This window comes from Lampris incognitus, chromosome 15 (genome assembly GCF_029633865.1).
Source record: "Lampris incognitus isolate fLamInc1 chromosome 15, fLamInc1.hap2, whole genome shotgun sequence".
NCBI classification, from domain to species: Eukaryota; Metazoa; Chordata; class Actinopteri; order Lampriformes; family Lampridae; genus Lampris; species Lampris incognitus.
Window position 1 is genome coordinate 23,059,000 of NC_079225.1, and position 25,173 is coordinate 23,084,172.

A 25,173-nucleotide genomic window follows, 5' to 3' on the forward strand; every position below is an offset into this window, starting at 1 on the left:
TGGGATGCAAGCTTATTGGGTGTCAGTCCTTCAACCAACCCCCCCATATATATATATATATATATGTGTGTGCGCGCGCGCGCATGTGCGTGCATGTGAATAAAGAAAGAGGATGCAGTGTGTTTGCATAGGAATCAGAGCAATCTTTAGGGCCACCTGACCCCCAGCACCCGCTTCCACATTCAATACCTGTATTGACCTGCGCTACCTTGAAGAGCATTCCCTGCGAAGCACCTTTTTTGCTTTGTGTGGCTGCCAGTACGTACGGTGTGCACATTACTCTCTTCCACCGTGTCCACATGTGTGTATGTGCATGTGTGTATGCGTGTTAGTGTGTGTGTGTGTGTGTGTGTGTGCGCAAACATTTGCACGTGGGCATACGTTATCTCACGCAATGAACTATTTTCAGTGCCTCACCTGTCAGAGACGCTTCTTTCTAGAGAATGTGTCAGAATGGGGTGGCTAGCGAACGCTGCCAAAGGGAGATTAGGAGATCCCTATTTTAGCTGGTCAGAGTGATGCCATCCCCCTCAACACAAATGCATGCACGCACGCATGCACGCACGCACTTCCCTCTGCTTACACACGGTTGCTCTCTACCATCAAGTTGCGGGGACCCCTTACTGAAAACTGAGGAGGGAGCCTCCTCCTGAAATCCTGCAGATCACTGCCAACATCAGACTGTCTAACATTGCATGTTCGGCGTCATCCATCCTTCTCATGGGGTCTGAGATGGATGGATAGAGAAAGGGAGGGAGGTTAGGAGAAAAAAAACAACAGGCATGAGATGAGGGGGAATCTTGTGTCGAGACTGCGTCCCACCTGCTAACTCCCGGCGGGATGACGAGACAAAGCGGAGGTTGTTCTCCCACGACAGTACACACTGACGTCCCTCTCTTTATCCCATTTTACCCTTTTCATAAATTTAAGCCACCGTGTCCGGAGAGGGTATTATTGCGTATTACAGAGCCACCCTGACCACAAATGTGCTCGTAATCGGAAACATATGCACGGCTGGAGATGGATGGGTCGATCTGGGACCCCTGGTGTATTGGCATAGCATGTGTTTAGCTGGCTGTGTGGTATTCACACAAATTTGTTTGTGTTAGAGTGTGACAGGGAGAGAGCGAGAGCAAGAGCGAGAGCGAGAGAGACAGACAGACAGACAGACAGACAGAGAAAAACAAGAGAGAGGTTAACCTGCAGAAACCCTGCTCCTCGGGGCCCCATTTCATGTCACTTGTCAGAGGTGATATAAATTTGCCGTGTGTACGTACATGAAAATGCGATTGTGTACTGCGACTCCAGTGTGTGTAGCAGTGGGTTGTAAAGGGGTCAGCACCTCTCTAAATCCCCCTCTGCAGAGGAACACGTGTTAGCCTCCGCATCTGATCTATCACCTGCCAGACAGTGAGGACAGGCCAAACCAGGCCGCCCGGGTGGGCTCACAATGTGCCTGTTACTCTGACACCCCTGAAAGCACACAAGGCTGCATGACACGCACTAAAAGATAGGCAGGCTGGTGGTACAACAAGGGCAAAGAAAGCAGGTGCCAAGGGCTCATGTAGCTGTCTGTCTTTAATGTATGATGAATGTACAGACATGGGTTGGGCACCAGGCGCAATCTAAATTTTCTTCAGAAACCAAACTAAATGTCTCCTGATCCATCCTACATCCACACGACTCCTTTCCTCAAATAAGCTTGTATATTTTCCCCAATTTACGGGGTTACAATTTACAAGCAGGCATCTATAGTATACACTTTTGCCGTTTCTTTATTTTGGTTGTGTAATCTCGGTGTATTGATTGGTTTCTGATCTCAGCGTATTGATTGGGAAGGGACGTGACAGTCTGTGATATTGGATATGGCTTTACTAATCTTTTGTGTATGTGGCTGGATGAAAATAAGGCTGTAATGTTATCCCGCGGGCCACGTTCGCTCAGGAAAGACTGCTGATTCGTATCTGTGGTCGGGGCCGAGGGCGAGACAGTGGGATAGGTTGCCAAAATAGTCTGGCCGCTTGTATTCATCCACAATGTTACAGCGGTGTCGGGAAATCTCCGCCAAGCACAGAATACACCACACACACCGTAGGAAACCTATAAGTAGCAAGTGTGAACTTCAGACCAAAGATGGCACGTTATTTCCATCCATTTAGTTTGGATTTTAGATTCAAATGTCGGAAACGTTCCCTACATGTTGTTTACACTAACTCAGAACGTGCATTTTCTTACGTGCTAATTTGTACTCTGAAAACGTGTGTAGTCCCAATGGCGCAGCAGTGATTGGTATGGAAAATGCTGGATAAAATATCAGTCGAAAACAAATCTTTATTGTGCTCACTTTATTTTAAAACATTAAACACCATACAGTAATGCGATGGGGTATTAGCACTGACATTAGCTTTGGGCACAGGGCTCTGGCAGCGGTGAGCAACACCATACCTTCTGTGAGTTATAATTACGTGAGAGTTTTTCCATTGAGCCCGTGACCTTTTATCGGGCTCAGCTGGACGTGTTCGGGGCCAATGAGCAAGGCTCGTTTCCCAGGCAGCCAACCCACTGCTCAGTAACACAGCAACAAAGTCTTGTTTGCGAAAGAGCCCGTGTTATCCATTAATTTTCTATAATTCCTATTGATGTTGCCCTCACTTGAGACGCGCACATAAACACAAGGACAGACAGACACACACACACACACACACAATATCGTAAATAAATAAATGTGTCCCACAGAGAACAACCCACCATCCACACATCTATTCCACAATCAACAAATAAATAACTTTCCGGTGTTTGGAAACTGACAAATAATCATGAGGCAATTTATAAAACCACACAACTAAACCTACATACATCAGTTTTCTTTCAAATTTTAGTATACACACACGCCTAATCTATTTTAGGGTCACATGGGGCTATTCCAGCAGACTTTGGGTGACCCTGAACAGAGAGCCAGTCAGTCAGTCACCCCCCCATACACACACATACATATTCCTTCACATCTATCAATGCTTCAAAGTCCCCAATTCAACTAACAGGTATATTTGTGGACTTTGGAAGGAAATGTGGGTGAATTCGGGTAGAACAGCTAAACTCCATAAAACAGGGCTGGGATCAAACCTAGGTCCCCTCTTGCTACTGTGCCGCCCCATTGTCATTTAAAATCAATATCAAATATGTTTTACAAATTAACCTAAATTTATATTGAAAAAAATGCTTTTCACTGTTACCATTATAAAGCCATGTCAAAACAAAATGTTGATTATGGAGGAAAATGTTGACACAAAATGTTTTGCATGTAAAATTTTGCCCCAAACATGTGTTCAAATGCAACAATGGAAACATGCTTCTGTGATTTTTTTCCTCATTTGTAAAACTTTAGAAGGACTTTAGAGGGACTTTTTGGACTGTTCTGGGATTTTTTTCTTTTGCAGGACTGATGTCATGTCATCATGCCACACATAAATATGGGGTCTTGGGAACTGGTGACTGACAGAGGTCTACAACAAGTTGACCCTGGAATACAGAGTCATGAATGGGTGAATAACAAAGGGAATTTTTTTTTTCTTAATGAAAAAGTCACAGGAACAAAGATGCTGTGATAACTGTTATGAAATGTCCGAGTCTAGACTGTTTACAATGCAACCCAAAAGTTGTATTTAGTACTATGTATTAAGCCAGTGATGTCATCCTAGGTTACACATGAAAATGTTTTCCTTTTCTCGTGTTCATTTGTCCCGTGGATGCCTGGTTGTTAGTCATCTCTCATCCAAGATGCCTTAAGATTAGATTTCTTCATATATGACACTTGGGGCTCATCTTTCACTACGTGATTATTCATTTTCCATGACCAGCCCTCCGCCACTTGTTCTATGGTGATCTCATTACATGAAGTAGGGCAGGCCTCATCCCCCACTGATACCGTGATCAAAGTCCCCATTCCTCGGCCTCCCTCACCACCCCCAAGTCTGTGAAAAGCCATTCCATAGCACTGTGAAGTGATTTAATGCCCTTTTTTTTCTCCTTTCACTTGAACGCCGTCACTTTCAGAGAATCACCCACTGTGCAGCACATGGCGGTGGCTGTGATGCGGTGTGAAGAGCGATGGCCAGCAGAGGCTACAGAGTCAGGTTCCCTTCCACACATATTGTCTGCATCAACGGCTTAGCATGGCCCGCTACAAACAATGCCCGGCGATTTTCCCCCTTCAGCCTGCGCTAATAGTCTCAGCTTTATTTCTTTGGCAACATGGTTTGTTTTGGCTGAGGGTCAAAGCCTCGTGGTGAGACGTTGAGGATGGAGAGAGCTATCAGTCTGTGGAGAAAAGGTTATGCTTGCGAATGATTAGGATTGTCTTGATTGTGCAAAGGGTGGCCTGTCCTTCCAGATGGACAAATACAACTACTTGCACTAATTAAAGGTGACTTCTATTATCAGAAGAATACCAAAATCCTGACATACAGTTCAGTCTGTATGCCTCTAACATAAAGCAGTCTTATGAAAACTGTTAGCATATTCCTCCTCTTTTTAGAAAATGAGTAATTAGCATGTTTTTAAAATAATTTTCTGGGGTGTCCGGGTAGCGTAGCGGTCTATTCCGTTGCCTACGAACACAGGGATCGCCGGTTCAAATTCCCGTGTTACCTCTGGCTTGGTCAGGCGTCCCTACAGACACAATTGGCCGTGTCTGCGGGTGGGAAGCCGCATGTGGGTATGTGTCCTGGTCGCTGCGCTAGCACCTCCTCTGGTCAGTCGGGGCACCTGTTCAGGGGGCGGGGGAACTAGGGGGAATAGCGTGATCCTCCCACGCGCTACATCCCCCAGGTGAAACTCCTCACTGTCAGGTGAAAAGAAGCGGCTGGTGACTCCACATATATCAGAGGAGGCATGTGGTTGTCTGCAGCCCTCCCCGGATCGGCAGAGGGGATGGAGCAGTGACTGGGACGGCTTGGAAGAGTGGGGTAATTGGCCAGATACAATTGGGGAGAAACGGGGGGGATTCCAAAAAAAAACAAAAAAAACCAAACAAACTATTTTTCCTAAATTCTGTATTAAAATTGAAACACAACATATCACATAGCTGTGCATGTGAATGAAAGTGTGTTGAATTCCAGAACTGGGACCATTTATACTAGTTTTCTAACAACTATTGCTCAACTTTCCATGCGCTACCAGTCAACTCAATATAAAACCCTTTTTCCGTGAGCTTACAATGGTTTATTCTAGCCAAACTCTCAGGATGCAAAAAACAAAAAGAAAAAAGAAAAAAAACACCCCACACCTCTTCAGCTGAGAGAGACAAAAAAAAAAAGAGAAAATCTATCGGCTAGCTTTCCCCCCGAACTCCCAAAGGTTTCTCGCTGGGGGAGAAACAACACACGCAGGAAGTGAGGTGGGATGTTTGGAAACCATTTATCGGATCAATATGCCAGGCAAGAGAGTAGGAGGGAGGAGATGGACACAGAGAGGGAAAGGTAAGAGCAGAGAGAAACACAGCGAGAGAGAGAAAGAGCAAGAGAGAGAGAGGGACAAGAGAGCAAGAAGGAGAGAGTGAGAGAGAGAGAGAGAGAGAGAGAGAGAGAGAGAGAGAGAGAGAGAGAGAGAGAGAGAGAGAGAGAGAGAGAGAGACCCAGAGGAGGAAAGTCTTGTGGGAACAGCTTGTGCTTTTCAAGACTACTGTTACACTTTCTACTCAGCTGGATTTGTTCGGAGCGACCAGCTCAGCAGTTTTCCACGCTGAATACCGAGCTGGTTGGGCAGCGAGTGGAGACATTAGATGGTGGGTGATGTCACGTGTCTCCCTGAGGCTCGGTGGCTGGCTCGCCTCGTCTCACCACCACTGATCATCCTCCTAGCTAAGTCCATGGCTGGAATAAGATTTGAGGATCGGGTGAGTCAGCCACCACAAAGCAGACACACGTGTAAACATCTCTAGGTGTATTGTGTTGATTCAAAACATACAAACAGAGATGGGAAGTACCCGAGGTTTATCTAACGTGGTTTTAGACGCAATTCCACAGGGCTCCTCTGATGTTTGTAGTTATTCCCGATACCAGCAAAGAAATCAATAATGTTGTGAATACATTGAGTCCTTTTCATGTTGCTTCTGTTTTATCAGGTTCAATGTGCTGAGAGCCAGCCATTCTTGGAAGAATCAAAGGTCCACAATCTTGTTTGAAATCAAACTTTTTTTTGGGGACCCCCCCCCCTTTTCTCCGAATTGTACTTGGCCAATTACCCCACTCTTCTGAGCCATCCTGGTCACTGTTCCCCCCCCTCTGCCAATCCGGGGAGGGCTGCAGACTACCACATGCCTCCTCTGATACATGTGGAGTTGCCAGCCGCTTCTTTTCGCCTGACAGTGAGGAGTTTCACCTGGGGGAAGTAGCGTGTGGGAGGATCATGCTATTCCCCCCAGTTCCCCCTCCTCCCCGAACGGGTGCCCCGACCGACCAGAAGAGATGCTAGTGCAGCGACCAGGACACATACCCACATCCGGCTTCCCACCTGGAGACACGGCCAATTGTGTCTGTAGGGACGCCCGACCAAGCCAGAGGTAACACGTGGGGATTCGAACCGGAGAGTCCCATGTTGGTAGGCAACGGAATAGACCGCCACGCCACCCGGGTGCCCGAAATCATACATATTGGGGCGCCTCCGTAGCTGAATGGTTACAACACATACCACATGGTCACAACAAAGGTCGCCAGTTTGAATCCAGCCAGTAACCTTTTTTGCAAGTCATACCCGCTTTCTCTCTCCCATTTCCTGTCTACTTCCACTGTCGCTATCCAAAAAAGGTATAAGATACCAAAAATAAAGAAATCTTACATATTTTACACTGGAGGGTGAAAGAGTTAACATCATAAAAGCAAAAACTAAATTACACAATGGTTGAGATGATTAAGACTCACCCTCTTTCAGCATGCCAACTTTAAGACATTTCATAAAGCGGCAAGCCTGGCAAGACTTGCGTCTCCTTTTGGTGATCTCACATTCGTTGGTGGCTGGACAGCTGTACTCAATGCTCCCTGATGGAAAATAAGGAAAAAAAATAATAGCGTCAACAATTAAATTCACGAACTCATTTTTTTTGTAGAAGGGATAGATTATTGCATGAAATAGTACACAAAATTAAAGTAAATGTATACAAAATCGATCTTTAACCATTCAATCACATTAAGATAACAGACTAAGGTGAGCAATGAAACATAAGATATAAAGACATAAATGCACTCACACTTGAGCACTTACACACACAGACGCACAGGTATACACACGCAGGGCCACAGAAACACTAGCGCACGCGCGCGCACGCACACACACACACACCTGTCCCAAGGTGACCCCCATGTGACAGTCTCAAAGGAGGAGGGTTTAGTCGCATTTTGATGGGACATGTAAAAAGCACCTCCCCGCCCCAGAATCCCACCCCCACTTTGATTCAGAGATAAATTAGCTTCATTAATGCAGTGCGTCCTCTCCGCAAGGCTCACCACGACCTCTTCCAACCCATTCTTTGTAACCTAAAGGATGATGGCAAAGCTGCCCTCCCTCAATGGCACAAGACATGGACACACAGCCGAGCATTCAGCACAATGTTCTCCAGCGGACCAAGTGCTGTGGAAAATGCAGAAGTGTGATTCTTGAAATAACACAAAAGAATCTGGATTTCATATCATCACTGCAGATGACACCGACATGACATCCTGAAATCTAACATTTTGAGCTAATTTACACTCATTAGATACCTAAAACAGGTACAGTGTCTTAGCAAGACAAATCAAGATGAATTTTCTTAAATCTAGACAAATTATCTTGTACAAAAACTGCTTACTAAGATGATTAGACACACAATAAGATTCATTGTCTTGGTACAAGATGCTTCTACTTGCTAGGATTTTAGTTTTTGCGGTGTAGAAATACCAATCAAGGCATCCTGTATCATGTAGCAAGGCTCGCTGCATTATTCACTTCAGTCTAGACAGTTGTTGGCTCACTATGGAAGATAGTTCCTCTGCAATATAATCACCCCGTTCCAAAAACAGACCAAAAAAAAAAGTGGCTGTATCCTATCTGCAGTCGTGAAACTCTTTCTTTCTTTGTTCATCACCAGGTTTTTTGGACCACTACGCTCCCCCTCAAAAGCTGATGTGACCTTGAGAGCCCCGTGATAAAAAAACTTCTCTCCGGAGCCGGCAGATGTCTTGATTGACTGTTTAAACAATGTCCCGTAAGTCTAAAGATGTATTAATGGTATCTAAAAATGGCAAACCAGGTGTTGTCTGTTGCAGATCTGCCAGTTACACACCCCCACCCCCACCCTGTTGGTCAAGGAGAAGGTGCCAACATTTGTCAAGATCCCCGGCATCGGCGGTGCCAGCGGGGTCACATGCACCGCAAGGGGCCCGTGGCATCACGCCAGGATGCTGGCAGTGGTGGCTGTTGCATTTGGCGCGAGTAAAGTTGGTTAAACTGAGAGGTTTAAGCTGGGGGAAAAGCAGTACATGACAAAACAAACCCCACAATGCTATAACAGCTAGTGTTGATTATTATACATATAATTGAAAAAAATAATAATGTTGGGATAACTTTTAATGTAATGCAATGTGCATTAAGAGTGGTGCTGGGTGATAACACACGTTTCATAGGGCAATGTGACAGCAAACTGAATTTTACTACTTTTCCCATAACATTAAGATTGAAAAAATAAATAAAAAGGGTTTACATTTGCAGCAGCTTCCATTCAAATATTGGATTGAAGTTGAATTATTCAACAAGAGAAATGACAGAAAAGTTAACTTTCTTTGGGTGGAGGTATCGCCGCTTATTTTCCACAACATCTGGGAATAGGCTGATAGGAACATGGGACATCGGCACCATTCAGTCACCTTGAACACTCAAGACAGAAACACAGGAACGAGATGAACCTGTCATCCTGATTTTGAAAGGCTACAGAAAAATACTCTTACCGAGGCGAGTGATCCGCGTAAGCGAAAGGAGTACTTTTGAAATGTGCAACAAGCAGCAGATAATTTATTTAATTTTTTTTTCTGGAGAGGGTAACAAGCCCGACATTGATAAAAAGAAAAGTTGCAGTCTGAAATTTTTTTCAGGTAGATACAAAAACTGAATGTGATTGCCAAAAAAAAAAGAAAAAGAAAAGAATAAGTAGATTCATCAGTTAAGATGCAACATCTGATATTTCAACACGTTAAATTACACACCGAACCTGAGGTCAAATTTCCTGGACAGTTTTTGTCTAGATGAAAGCTTTTTTTTTCTTTTAATATTATTGTCAACAAAATATCGACAAGTGTGTGTGTGTGTGTATGTGTGTGTTTGAGGGGTGGGGTGGGGCAAAATATCCACAATAGTCCCAAATTGCCTTCCTCTAAAAGCTCACCGTCGGCATACCCTCTTAGTTAATCAGGTCTTGTGTCCACCGTTCTCGCTCTCTCACTCTCTCCCTCAAAGGACATTTCAACCACTCTAATATCCTTCCTTAACCTCTCTTATTTTCCCTCTACATGTTGATATATTATTATGCCATGCTATTATCCACACACTCATCTCCACTCAAGCCGGACCTCTCCTTGTCCTCCTCCTTCCCAAGGCCGGGACCCCCCCCCCCCCTCCCTGATTACCATTCCATTAAAGGGGCTTCTCCTTTCAGTCAACGGCCGCGTCCCTCACCGCATGTCCCCCCCGCTCTCTTTTATTTGGAGGACTCCTCTATGTCTCTCTCTCTCCTTTCCTTTCCCCTTGCTCTGTTAATGCCCCTACGACACGTGCCCGAGCTTCTAATTGGCCCCTATCTCCTCCCCCTTGGGTGGGGTTGGGGAAGGGGAGGGTGGGGTGGGGGTGGGGGAGGTTGGAGGGGCCTGGGGGCAAAGAACAGATCCAAACCTCCCACCCTCCTTGCCGACTTTCTCCCAACGAAAATGCCTGGTTCTTAATTACAGTCACCCAACACTGATTGTTATTGACTGAAACTCCCGGGGCTCAGGACGAATGACGGACAGATTAGGTTCATTACGGGCCTGTCCTCGGAGAAGGAGAACAAGAGAAAGAAGAAGGGGCATTCGAACACAACAACACAAAGTCAGACAGGAGGGCTGTTTACAGTTCTTAAGTGTGCCCCCCATTAGAGGCAACTATGCAGAGTTAGAAACGTGCAGTCTTTCAAGTGTAAAAGAAGAACAAAAGGTCATGCGATATGATCAAGATAATCTAGGAATGAGTTAAGTTGAAGTAGTGATTTGCAATTGATTTGAATCGAATTGAATCATTCTGGCTGGGCGCTCAAATAATTCCTCTATGCTGCAGTTGACAACTCCTCCTTTATCCACCAAAGTAAGACAAAACTTTTTCTCAGATTATACCATAACCTTCAAAAAATGTTTTTTCAAGTAAGAGGCCATGATTACACATTACACTGTAATTTTCTCTCATGGTCTCTAAATTTTGCGTGTTTGTATCTAATTGCTGCATGTATGCAAGTAATATATTATTCAAATTACTGAGTATCCCTACAGCAAGCGGAATTGTGAAAGATGTCAGCATTATCGTTCACTTTACAAGCAAGCTGACGACTTAGCTGATTTTGACAGCTCTGAGAATTGTGACCGCTAAAATTAAAAATACATTTTGCCATCATCCCATAAACAGCAGCAAATGATGTGTGGATGTTGACGCAGGGCAGCTGGGCCAAATCGAGTGGGGGGACAGTGAATGGAGGATGTGGATGCTTGTAGTCTGAATGCACAGCTGCAGTCACAAACAGTGACATTCATATTTCTGCATCACAGTTTTTTTTTTTTTCGGGGGATGGGGGGGTTATTATCCCTTTTCAAGTGATTATGCTGTAACATCAGCCACACATGGCAGTGTCCATGCCAGTTGGGCAACTCACGCAAACACATCAAAAATCATAACCCAGCAGATTTACAGTATAGACCTAATGCTGTCTGTAGACATTGATAATCACCACACCGCATTAATTCCCAGAGGGCACAGCACTGGATGCCAGCACAGGCCAACACGTGCCACCCCTGACAGCAGATCCCTGGTTAGGTTAATATTTACTCTCGGCAATTCCAACTCTTTGACAATGGTAAAAACAAAAACAAAACAGTATTTTGATGTTATTGAAAAAAATAGTATTTTTCTGTATTAACACTTAAAGGATTTTCTCATAACACTGCAACAGCTGCAGCAGAGCAGGACAAAACAGTTGTTCATTCTGTAAGATTTTATACTCTGGGTATTGCTTGATCGCCTAGGAAGTATAGGCATCTTCAGCAGATCGTCGGTTTACACACACACACACACACAGAGGTAGCTTGGCACAAACAGACACGCACGGATATACAGACTACACACGCACACACACGTGCACACTTATTGGGGCTGGGCCCACCCACACACACACACACACACACACACACACACACACACACACACACACACACACACACACACACACACACGACCTTACATACATCACACACTATTATTGTTGCTGTTTTTTTGTTCTTTTTTGTCGTTGCTCAGTTACTATTGTTGCTGCAGTGTTGAGGAGCCTAAACTCAAGAATTTTACTCTCTTATACTTTTATAATGAGACGTAACAATAAAGAATCTTGAATCTATAGATAGAGATAGATTCTAAAAAAAAATCTATTCTTGGCCATGTTTGATTGAGAGGACATTGGCTAGAAAGGGCAGGTGGGGTGACTGAAAGGTGAAAGAGCAAATAAAAAAAGAAAGAAAAAGAAATACCTTGTATCGTCCTTTTGAAAAAGGCTTTGCAGGCCTCACAGGAGGCCACCCCATAGTGGTAACCTGAGGCGATGTCACCACACACCAGGCACAGCCTCTTGGGAATGGCATTGAGCATATACTCGCACTTGATTGGCGAGTCGTCCGCCACACCACCAGAACAGTCCTCATAGCGACGCAGACAAGCGCCGCCGCTTCCGAGCATGCCTGGGTTGAACATTGGGGGGGAATCGAGGGCGTGCGAGCGTCCGTTGGTGCCGTTGACGTACCCACCGCTGGCGTCAGAGTTACCGCTGGGGCTGTGGTGACTGCCGGTGTCTACGAGTGAGGAAGAGGGACTGGAGGGCTCAGTTTTGATGTAGGAGCCACAGCTGGAGGACAGGTGGCGGTCCTCAGAGGGCATTCTGGTTAACAACCTGGGAAAACAATCACATGGCAAGGGCTACGGTCAGTTTCAGTAATGACTTATAATAAAACACTCAACAAACCAAAATAATTTGTTTAATAAGAGGGCCATTTTCAAATCTATAAGTGGTACACACTGACGTAATGACCCTCGATTAGAGGCATCGCCCAGCCGGGCATTTTTTTCTTTAGCCCCGAATAATCCTCCAATTCGAGCCGTTTGCCACTGCATAACTGAACATCAGTAAAAGAAGATGGCAGTGTTGTAATTTTGTATCTTCACTGAAAGGGGTGTTGTATTTTATCTCAAATGAACGGATGCAAGACCAATCAGGGAGGGTTTACAGGAAAATTTGAAAATAATCGTCTCTTATTGGCTGACAGGACTGTCTGGGTTACAAACGCGAGCTCACACAATCAGTCAGCGTGAAGAAGAAAAAAATGGATACGTGCACCTTTTTTTTTATACCGGCAAAGGGGCTGAATCTGAAGCACAAATATCCTCTCATGCTGAGCCAGGAAAACGAGGTCTGTAAACGTCTATATGAGTTCCAAGTTACGTGAAAATGAAATGAGCAGAGGCTGTTATAGAGCTAACGTATTTTGCATTGCACTAAACCATTAGCAATGATAGCTTATGCCCCTTTCCCACTGGAACACCCCTCCCCCCCCCAACTAACTCCCGCTAACATCTGGCTTTTGTTTCCACTTGCCAAAAAGGGATTGCAGCTCCTACCTTGTGACTGAAAGGTTGTTTCTGCCTCAAAATAACTTGAAATAGATAAACGGATACAGCTTGCGAACGGCAATCAGTTTTTGGCGGACGATCAATTTTTTGGCACGACATTTACGACACTGGCGCGCGTTCGTGGCGTCGAACGTGACGCGTCAAAAAAGAAAGGCATACTCGTCTACCGGCATTGGGAAAGGGGTCAATCGCCAATTTTTAACAGATAATCCAGCATTTAAAACCCCGTTTATACGCGCTAATTTTGGTGGGAAAGGGGCATTAGTTGTGCCTCCCCTTGGCTAGCGACACCAAACTAGCCTAGTCTCGTGTTAGATAGCCAACAATTGTTATATTTTAGTGGCCTGGTTGTCCTACACACAGTGATAACACCCGAGGCAAGTTTCCTGACCAATCCAGCTTTTTTCCCCCCTGATCATGTCATGACAGCTAAGTTACCACGGCTTCCATAAAACAAAATTTTAGGCTACGAGCTGAGCTTTCTTTGTAATTGCAAATACATTCAGTCATTTCATTTATTTAATGTTGTCAGAGTTTAATTGTTCAGCGATTCTTGCATGCATACCCAGTGCTAGACCGAGATAAATGCTAATTTACGGAGGAATAAATACACAGTGGGGCGTCCGTTCTGCTCTTACCGGAATCAACATAGAAAGAGAAACTTTATTGACAGACGCAGCGTTATAGACGCACAGACCACATGACAATCTCAGCGCATTTCATTGGCTGTTATCATTGTCCATCATAGAGTACCCGCATGTACTCATTAAGTTTGCCTATGTGTTAATACAACATATAGAGTTACTTCTACAATTGAGAGCACACTTATTTCATATATGTCAACATTTAATCTTACATTTATGTCTGTTTCTCTTATATATTGCAGCCTAGGGAAATGAGGTTGTAAAATACTGACGTTGGCTAAATTTAACCAGATAATATCATTTTACCAATTACCCCACTCTTCCGCGCCATCCCGGCTGCTGCTCCACCCCCTCTGCCGACCCAGGGAGGGCTGCAGACTATACCACGTGCCTCCTCCGATACATGTGGAGTCGCCAGCCGCTTCTTTTCACCTGACAGTGAGGAGTTTCGTCAGGGGGACGTAGCGCGTGGGAGGATCACACTATTCCCCTCCCCTCCGAACAGTTTCCCCGACTGACCAGAGGAGGTGCTAGTGCAGCGACCAGGACGCCCGCCTTCCCACCCGTAGACACGGCCAATTGTGTCTGTAAGGGAGCCCGACCAAGCCGGAGGTAACACGGGGATTCGAACCACCGATCCTCGTGTTGGTAGGCAACGGAATAGACCGCTATGCTACTCGGACGCCCCGAAACAAAGATAGTTTAAGGTAAGGACCAAACACAATAATAGAAATATACCAGACAGCAATTCAATATAATGGACATTTCTGCCAATAACTAGTCTGATCGGTCACACCGAAGATGTTGCTTTCTCTCTTAATCTTGCGGTCATTTCATTTCAAGATGCCTACTGGTGATGGAGCACAACGTTTATGCATGAAACTGGTTCAGATGAGAGTTGAACAGATCATATTGCAGAAGCAAACAATAATGTGCTGGAATGCTAAGTGACAAACCAAGGCGGCTTATTTCTTTCGGGCAAAATGCTAGCTAATGACCATGTCAACAGAAGCCCCGTGCATCTTGATAACAATGGCCAGAACTGGTAGGATGCCAGAAGTAAATGAATGGAGGAAACTTCAGAAGGCCGTTAATGGACCGAGAGAGGTGTTACGCTCAGCATATGCATGACCATAGATAGGGTAATACATGACCCAATCAATAGTCCTGGTTGGTTCGCCGATGGACGGTGCTAGGTTACAGTGGACTTAAGTGAGACGTTGGAGGAAGATTTGATGAGGGTGGTGGTGTGGGTGAGCCCGCCCCCCCACCTGGGAAATGATTTAGGATTAAATTACCCAATTGCAATTTCACCCTTAACCTTTTGAGAGTAAACAATGTTGAAAAATGTCACATTATATTCTGTGTTCAAATTATGCTACGACTCATATTGAACTCATGTTGATATTTGCGATACAAATGACAAATTCATTACTTTTATTCCTGTCTGTGATAGTAGATTTTGTCAAGGATTTTTATTGCAGTTTAAATGATATAAGTTCATTTAAATGAAACAAGTTATGGCTGGTAGGAAATCCACCTGATACTGATGTTAGAACCGTAGTTGATGTCCATAGTAGCGGGGAGCTGATCTAAGCACAGCATTGGTCCACATGCTTATTAATTTCAAATATTGGATGAGAGTTGGGTAACTCGGTGGCCAGACAGACAGCATCCTGATATTGTTCCTCAGACATCTTAGCTTTTTGTTGCGGCGCTTACTTATTCAAATTCAATTTTGTTGGCGAATCGTTTCCGTTACCTCCGCTCTCTAGATGCGCAAGTGTTTATATAAAGCCATGAAGTCATCAGGTCCTGACAACATGAAACCTCTCTTTTAACTGCTATGGGGCGCAGGGGTAGAGCGAGGAGGAGATAGCTTCTACCCCAGGGCCCAGATCAGATCTATTGATCCTCTGCTTCCTTCCTGTTTCAGATGGAGGCATGAAAAAATAAACCCTCCTCTTATGGGTCCCAGACATTCCTTATGCATTTTTAATCAGTCGGGACTGTTAACATAGTTTGAGATGGAGCGATACTACATTATGTTGGGCTTGATTCAGGAGCTGTTGCGGTTAATAAAAGATTCAAAGGACTCAAGGTAAATCTTCGTGGTAGTAAACTTCCACCCATAGTCAATTAGAAGGTGTATTTTTCTCCCATTGGAGGGAACTGGAGAGGGCGGCATGGTTACAGTTAATACATCATTCCTGATTTCATTGCAGCCAGACAGGGGGGATCCCCTATGGAATAGTACATTGTGGCATATGTAAAAAGTAGTTCATTCCACACTTAGCACGCAGTAACGCAAGGGAGATGTTTTTTGTTAGGTTTAATGAAAATTTCTAATGGCACCTTTCAAATCTGTAGAAAATGACATAATGGCACTAACCACAAATTCTTGAAGACAGAAATAGTAGCTTCATCGTTTCATAATTTGGTTCCCCCTTTTTCCACAAAGAAAACAGTTTTGTTACTGCAGCAGCCTGCCTTCCCCAAACTCCCCTGACAACACGCACACACACACACACACACACGTCCATACACACACACGCAAACAAACACCAATGCACTTTATCTAATTTCTAATGGGGTAGCGTTTGATTCGCTGTCCAAAAAAATGGCCCAAACTGAACAGACAAGCAGGACTCATCAGACGGACGTGAAGGTCATCTGCTCTCCCCGTTTCTGAACGTCCGGCATGGTCCCACAATGGGCGCCACCGGGCAATAGACAAGTGGGGTACTGTCTGTCCAACACAACACTGAAGGAGAGCATCTAGACGGTACTGTATGTAAAAAGTAAGGCACACTCCAGAATGAACAATGAGATCAAGTACCGAGATAGCGACTGAAATGCCAAAAACACTCAGATCAGTAGCCACACCAGTTGTTTTTTTATTTCATTGTGATGGGTGTAAAAATGTCCTGTCTAAATGTCCTGTCTAGTGTGTGTGTGTGTGTGTGTGTGTGTGTTTGCTGGCATGCTTACTCATGCTGGCAGTGCTGCAGATCCCCCGCTCCCCTGCATTAATCCTGAGTCCATCCACCTCCTCTCTAAACCATGAAAAGCATTTTTATGGCTTAGTCTTTAGCACAATATATGTAGCCATGCAGGCCCCCTAAAAAACAAAAGCAAAAAAACATTAAAAAAAATCCTAAATTCACACTCAACGTACACACGACAGGGCCGTCATGCTATGCTTGGTTGCCCATTGAAGGGTTAAAAAAAATTAATCCAGTTCTCCATATTTCAGCATGTATTTATCCACTGAGGAGAAATATTATTGTTGGGGGTAAAGCTTGTAGCACGGCACACGACGTAAATCACAAGCACACATTCCAACATGGAAGCGCAGAAGGACAGAGGCAAGGAGCCATGCATGAAATTAGTTCATTAATCTTTCTATGATAGGCTGTCCTTGTTTGGGGCAAACTCTATCAGCTTTAAACTGAGTGTCCCTTCCCGCCTGACATAGATTACACTGTTAGTCAGAGGCTGCAATGACTGGAAAGTGCATGTAAATGGAAGGGGGGTGGGAGTGGGGGGGGCTGAGGTTGTATATGTTGCTGAACAGTTAAAATGCAAAAACAACATTAACAAAAAAAACAGTTGGAACAAATGAAGGTCATTAAAAAATGTAGGATTTCTAAAAATGTAAATAGATAATAAATAATATCTACCGTGCAGAATACTGTATATATTTTATTCAGATGGAAAGACACGTTGTGCCATGTGAGGAAGAACTCAAAAATATTATTTGATTTAATATTGCGAATACCTGTGTTTGAAACATATTAAGATGTTAACCTTGGGGCGTCCAGGTAGCGTGGCGGGCTATTCCCTTGTCTACCAACACGGGGATCGCTGGTTCGAGTCCCCGTGTTACCTCCGGCTTGGTCGGGCGTCCCAACAGACACAATTGGCCGTGCCTGGGGGTGGGAAGCCGAATGTGGGTGTGTGTCCTGGTCGCTGCACTAGCGCCTCCTCTAGTCGATCAGGGCGCCTGTTCGGGGGGGAGGGGGAATAGCGTGATCCTCCCATGCGCTACGGTCCCCCCTGGTGACACTCCACACTGTCAGGTGAAAAGAAGCGGCTGGTGACTCCACATGTATCAGAGGAGGCATGTGGTAGTCTGCAGCCCTCCCCGGATCGGCAGAGGGGGTGGAGCAGTGACCGGGACGGCTCGGAAGAGTGGGGTAATTGGCCAAGTACAATTGGGGAAAAAAGGGGTGAAGAAATCCGAAAAAAAAAGGATGTTAACTTTGCATACCTTTACCAACTTTGACTATCCCTCAAAGTTTTCAGTTTTGTTTGTTTATCTGGCTCATAGTCTCTTGCCTCTGCATGTCTTCACACTAACACAAGTGGGCTCGATCTTACATAAGTTTTCAGCGCTTACAGTGTTACTTTTCCATGTACACTTTCTCACCAAAACACATTCTCACACACACACACACATGCACGCGCACACACACACACACACACACACACACACACACACGTGCCGCACTGAAATTCATACATTACAAACACACACATACACGCACACACTGAAACACATAGGCGCGCGCACACACACACACACACGCCCTGACAGAACTTCTAGCATATGGCCTCTTCAATGTCATTGCCACAAGGAGAGATTGCATAGATTTCCCACATGGATGATGTCTCCTTACCTGGAGTATCAACCCCCATCTACATACACATCAACCACCTCCAGGAAATTGGTCTCCCTGCAAAGTCAAACACACCCCTAACTGCCTTTAAAACAGACCGAGGGGGGAGGTTATGTGGGAGAAAGAATAAACGAGCAAAGACTTAAGCCGTCATTGGGAATCAGAGGAGTACTCGGGAGGGACAGTTACGATATTGATTTCATAAATAAACAGAGATGGCCATCGATCCTAATGTTATTTTGCATTTCAATTACTGCCCAGGAACGTAACCTTCAAACGTCTGCTTCTCCACAGTAATAACATCCACTGATAATCACAAGCAGGTCTTGTCCGACGCAAATTGGCTTTTCTTTCTTTTTCTTTTTTTTTTCTTCTTCCCTTCAAATGTGTAAATGACACAACTTTGCATTTGCCTAATGATATTAGAGCACAGGCTGAATTTCAAGTGAGACTCAGGCTGATACAGTAAGCACTCCGGTCAATTGACACAATGCAAATTAACGTGGCGAAGTGGAATTAAGTTCACAATGTGGGACCTTGTGAAGCAATGATGAGGCCCATTAAATTAGACATGTTAGCTAACCCGCACTCTATAATTACACCCTGCTGTGTGTGAGCACACGGGCGTGCACGTGCGTGCCCGTGTGCATATCTGTGTTAATTTTATTTGATCAATAAAACAAACTCATTCCGATTCTGAGGAGTCCTTGAATAAGCTTGTGTGTCTCCCGGTCTCAGCCTGTCCACAAAAATGGCATCCAGGTTGTGACTGTACAGTGGCCGCATGAAGCGTCCATCTACATCCTGATGAATTCTGAGACCTTGACAGTGTGCCTAAAGGATATATCTATATCAAGAGGAGGTCACGACATGTAATGAAGTTATTTCTCCTCCAACGCCGTCGCACGGCACCACTCTCCCATAGAGCTCAGCTGTACCCTCGCGGCAGCCATTGTCATTAATAAACATGTCACTCTGAACGCCAGGGAAAGAGTGTCACACACAAAAGACAGGGATGTGCCTCATTTTTTTTATTTTTCTTAACATTTTTTTTTCGGTAACAATTTCTTGCAATCCCCCCCCCCCCCGAGCCTCATTGTTAAATGCCAAGGGGTAAAAGAGGAGCTTCTTGGGAAAGACAAGAGACATTTCTCTAATTTTTTTTTTTTTTCCCCCCACAGTGTGAACACAATCCAGCACTATTCCACCATGTGCTCCCTCCATCCGTCAGTAGACTAATGGATTCTGTTGGGCTTTCTCTTACACGTAAGTCCTGCTCGGTTTTTACTGGGCGCACCCCCCCTCCCCTCCCCTCCCTGCACCCCCCCTCCCCCAATCCAGCTTAACAAGGGAGTTCAGATAACACCCCTTTGAGATCTGGTTTTAATCCACTCCATTCAATTTGGCTGAAATATGCCCGGTGTCATTTACAGTGCAGTGAATTTTTTTTTTCCTTTTAAAATTTTCAACCAGTGGAGGAAGGTGCTTCGCGTGTTATGAGAAGAAAAGCCAAATCACAGCAGCAGCAGCAGCAGCAGCAGTAGCAGACCCACTTTGGCTCCCTCACTCACAGTTGCAGAGAGGGGAGGCAATATGAAACGATGGCTTTTAAAACCGTCGAAACAAGATTTTCCATTAACAGTGTCGTTGCCGGTGTGGTTTAAAAGCAAAAAAAAGTCCTGCACCGAGACTTCGAAACTCAGTGCATTTTAGCCGGACGGTTGAAAAAGTAAGCGTTCACACAGGAATTTAACAAGTTCGTTCAGGAAAGTAAATCTCACATAGATCAGACGGGGGATCTTCTCACATCACTCCGATACCGAAAAAGGTGCTCTCCTTTGAGTCAAAAATATCTGACAAATTTTTTAAATTATGAAACTTCAACCTCCTTACAATTGTGACTTTATTCGACTATATATCTCACAAAGTGCAATTATTGAATTATTGTTTTCTGAAATTGTAGATTGAAAACAAATTCAAGGGATGGATTAAAAACATGTTAAGGCACTGCTATTTTGTTCAAGAAAAGGATAGATGGAGGCAAATAAATTCGAGAAGTTGTTCGTCTACAAAAAGGTGTTGATCTTCCATCACAAATCTGATCTGAGTTGAGATTCTTTGTTCAGTCACCTCATTAATTTAAAAAAGGAGGAGCACATCTCATAGTTAGATGAGGCGGCGTGACAGGCGCTGGTTTGCAAACACCTGATCCCAAGCTGACCGACAAGACGAGGACAATGTTTGCACATTCAAATATGAAGATATGGTTAAATGAGGAAGTAAACTATTAGACTGAGAGTAAATGTTGTGCAGATGCATGATCAGATTGTGGGATTCTGTTAACAGACACAGCCAGGTGTTTCCATGACACGGTGCCGCTAAAATTAGATCCCAGGCCAATGTGTGTGTGATTCCTTGGTTTGATGTGTGTGTGTGTGTGTGTGTGTGAGAGTACCAGTGAGGCATATGTACACATGTGCATGAGCACACACACGTGTGTGTGTGTGTACTCATGCACATGTGTACATACGCCTCGCTGGTTGTGTCTGTGCATTCCTGTCGGTGATTTTGGTAAGGGCGAGTACACTGGGACGGCAGGTGGAAAGACCGAAAAATGTGGCAGGTGTCTGATTAAATGAAGCGAACGGAACATGAAGAAGCACATCAGCCAATGAAATTACAGTTTAGCACAAGGCTCGCTCGTTATAGTCCCTTAAAACGTGCCATGACGAATTGTATCAAAACGGTCAGTATATCACGGGGATCTTACACAACTTATCACTCAGCAAACACACTTTCTCTCGCTTGATGAAACTATTTCACTCCCCTTAGCAGTTTTGTAAATTGAGTTTCATTGATTGAAGCTGACAGAAACCAGTGGAGGATGGCACGAGTCAGAATTATGTAGATGGTTCCTCTGGTCCAGCCTTTCTCCTCCAATTTTTAGAAACGTTAAGGGTGCGAGTGATTTTGAATTTGGATCCATGCCTGTTATACTTAAAAAAAAATTTAAAAAAAAAACGCTTATAATAAAACTAAAACATCAATAACTCAAATATAAAATGATTAATTTTCAACACTTAACGTTAAAAAGTATATGAGTTCAGATTTAATCGCCAATGGTGACGACATCCGAGTTTCGCCACATCTTAAGGGGGAAGCAGTTTTGAGTTAAAACCTTCAAAAATGGTTGCGCAGAAGGCTTCGGGTACAAAACGTCGCTCAATTTAAATATATACGTAACCTGAGAGTCATCTGAAGTCATTCTCAAGCACGAATCCTTCCTGTGGACAAAAGACACATCCTGGCACTTCTTCAAGGAGTCTGATGAAAAGCATGCATTGGTCTTCTATGAGAGGTGTAGCGTGAGAAGTGGACATTACAGACAAAGGACCTCTTGCCCCTGCCTAATGGGCAGGTTGTCTGGCCAAAAAAATCCCCTTGGGGTTAATGGCATTCCCCGAGGCCAAACCCATCTAAGCACAGATTTACACAAAGACTTGCATGGGCATCGCTGTACATTTCCCACAAATGTCTCATGTGACAGTATCGCCTCATGCAAGACCTTCAGTTAAGATATAGCCGAAGAGTTCCTGCAGTTCAGTTTCCTGCAGTAACTGTAACCAGAGTTTAATGGTGCTTGAATGAGCTTTGATTAACATCATAAACTTATATGAACAACTTTACTGCTATAAGAGGAAACACAGCTTTAAGGCAAGGACCAATTTTTTGGCAACGTAAGTGGGCAGGCTAAGGGACCGGTTTAAAAAGTAATGCATGAAAACAAAAACTTCAGCATTTACAGAACCTGCAGATTTTACAGTCGAGATTGCAGTGTGGACAGATTGTCTAGAAGCCAAACAAATGCATTCTCTTCCTCCACCATATGACAAATAGGATTTGACTGCCCCACAATAAACAAAAGTGACACTCTGAACACTACACTTAATCAAACATTCACATTTTATATATACATATAACACACACACACACACACACACATATATATAATATATATGTATATATATATATATGTGTGTGTGTGTGTGTGTGTGTGTGTGTGTGTGTGTGTGTGTGTGTGTGTGTGTGTGTGAGTGTGTGTGTGTGTGTACACACATGCATGGGACGCCCCCCCTTACATTACATACATTCAAACTTGTGCATGCAATCATGCACACACACACACGTGCACAAAAAAAACCAAAGAAAACCAGAATACAAAACAAAATAAATTCAAACACACGTTCTATGCACACTTATATACAGCTACCTTACAGTTAACAGACTTTACTGGAAACTTATTTAAAACTTTTTATCTGCTCTTTTCTTTAAATTCAACGTTTTGTGTTATATAACTTGCAACAACAAACAAAACAAAACTTAAACACTTTTTTTTTATACAGCAGTATACATATCTGGGACTGATGAGTGTGCAAAAAATAAGATCTCAAGGTTGTGTGGCTTTTTGGGAGTGCACTGCAGTTTGCGCAGGATTTGCAATATTGAATATCAAAGCTTTCAGAAGACAATGCATGAACCTGATATATATGAAGACATTAAAGTGGAATGAATTACTGCTGCTACTTCTTTGTTATTGAGACGTCAAAACAGTTGATAAATTCTCCTGTTCTACAGAGTACAGTTAATACTACAGACATCCACTTGTCGTTAAATATCCCTCTAAACCCACCTTTATCCACTCATACAGAAACAATGTCATGAATATACTGTTTTAATCATTTTAAACAGTGCACGTATTAATTTAGAAACCTTTTTACAGTGGTGGTGTGGACTGTACCCTTCCCTGTAGGGCTCATTAAACTGAACGGTTTACTTAAATCTCTAATCCTACCGTATCATTTACTGCACAGCAAATCAGCCCGATAACACTGGTCCAACGTCAAAGTTTTACAATTTAATGTTATAAAAAGGATTTTAAAAACAAATATTTTAATCAAAGGGAAACATATTTCAACGCTGTATGGAAATATTCAACATGCTCCCATTGCAACACTGGTATGCATCTTAATTCTTGGAGAGAGAAAAAAGATATATAAATATATATAACTCCCACTAACTTCATTCTAAATCAGTCTTTGATGGCCAAACAATTGTAGGGTATACACAGCGAATGGCTCATCACAAGTACAACTAATTAAACTCTTTTATTTTTCAGAAACGGCTTTTCTTTTAGATGCACTGCCAAAGTAACAGATGCACGGCAGATAGAAGTAATAAAATCCCCCGTACTCTTATTTAACACCAACACACAGCGGGTTTTTAGCAGGTTTCAGATGTGCTGTGAGCCCTATGGAGTTTGTGACGCTCCCAATCACCGTCCGGTAAAAAGTGCCAAGCAGTTTAAACCTTTCCAATCCCATCTACAGCTTAACATTAAGAGGATCTCGATGAAGGGTCTCCTCATCAAGTCATAATGAGGCGAAGCGCAGGGCCTAGCTCTTTCCAGGCATGCAGAAAGACTGGCCATAGTTAGTCAACGTTGTTGCTCCATGCATTTTTTATTTTGCATATTCCATTGCTAATTTCACGAGTTACTTTTGTGTTTCATTTACTCGGCCTTTATTTCGGGGTCTGCTGAAATTGCAACACTATCAAACTTCATTTGGTTTTTGTAATTCATATAATCCTCTGTCAGTTTGCACTTTGCACCTTCCATTGCATTTTTGGGAGAACTTCAACATAATTCCGCCTTTGAAAGCTATTCAGTAACTATAAATCATAAAAAAGAGAAAGTTTAACCTATTCATCGCAAAATCGGTATACATTTTAAAATCATCTTTATTGTGTATATTACCAGAACGCGGGGAACTTATTTCTAAATACACAAAATGATGGTCTTAAAACTCTGTTAAATTTGAGGAAGAGGAGTATATGCTGTAGGTTATTAATCATGTATGATAAAGCACATTAATTGAAATACAGACGAATGGTAACCCCCATCCACCCGTTTATACATTATGTCCCTCATTCGCTCTCTGGTCCCTCGTACAGTGAAAAACTCTCTGACACACACTTGGTCGGTGGCAGCTTTGTTTGCAGGAGCTACTGTCAGACTACAGCTGCTGTGAACGGGATCGCTCTCCGCCTCCGGCAGTTCCCTGCACCTCTCTCCTGAGCTTAAGAGCCCTGTATCCTCATCCAAAGCTGTGGATGTGTGGGGCCAACTCTGAGACCAAAACACCCTCCCAGAGGCTGGGGTACCTTACTCCAAACTTCTCCTGCCCGTCAACACCGCGTACAGTCGATATCCTCCCCTGCTAGAAGTGAAGTACTGCCGTCCCATTCACACAAGGAGGGGAAACTAAGATAATATCGGGGAACGCCCTCGCATTTATAAGTTGTTTACATCTTGCATGAAGACATCTTGAAATATGAGATACAGACTGTTTTGGTTGATGCTTTTTCTTCTTCTTTTGTTTGTTTCTTTTTTTGCAAACATACAAGCAAACAAAGCAAACACACAAACTCCTACGGCACCTGAGCTGGTGAAAATCATAGTGATGAAAGACTAAATTGAGAGATATATCAAAAGAGATGCACCTACTGGTTGTGGTAGCAGAGAGGGTCTGGGATGCACAGTTCGGAAACATCCATCAGTCCACGTTAAGCATTCCAGGTATTGCAATAAAAAACAAAAATAAAAAACAAATAAACAGATGACAGGGGGGATGCTGGAGAAAAGTATCAGTTCCTGAGGCTCCACATCTCTCGCCAAAATGTCTTTCAGATGTTCCTGGGTGTTGTTTCCCCTCCCTCCCTTGTGCACCCCACCAAAACACCTTTGCCTTGGCCGGACAAACTCCAGTCTGCTCAGGTGCTGCGCCTCAGGCTGTGAGTATATGAAGACAGCACAGATTTAAGGTGATATTTATAGAGAAGAGGAAGGG

General features: G+C 43.8%; 1 protein-coding gene across 1 annotated transcript in view; it reads right to left on the minus strand.

The window, feature by feature from the left end:
* Positions 1 to 24,880, minus strand: part of LOC130125084 (steroid hormone receptor ERR2-like) — a 39,966-nt gene extending 15,086 nt beyond the window's left edge. The window contains exons 1-3 of the mRNA XM_056294532.1: positions 24,831 to 24,880; positions 11,787 to 12,202; positions 6,918 to 7,034 (exon numbers count right to left, since the gene is read on the minus strand). Of these exons, the coding sequence (XP_056150507.1) occupies positions 6,918 to 7,034; positions 11,787 to 12,202; positions 24,831 to 24,880 (583 nt within the window). The remainder of the gene's footprint in view (positions 1 to 6,917; positions 7,035 to 11,786; positions 12,203 to 24,830) is intronic.
* Positions 24,881 to 25,173: the final 293 nt, after the last annotated feature.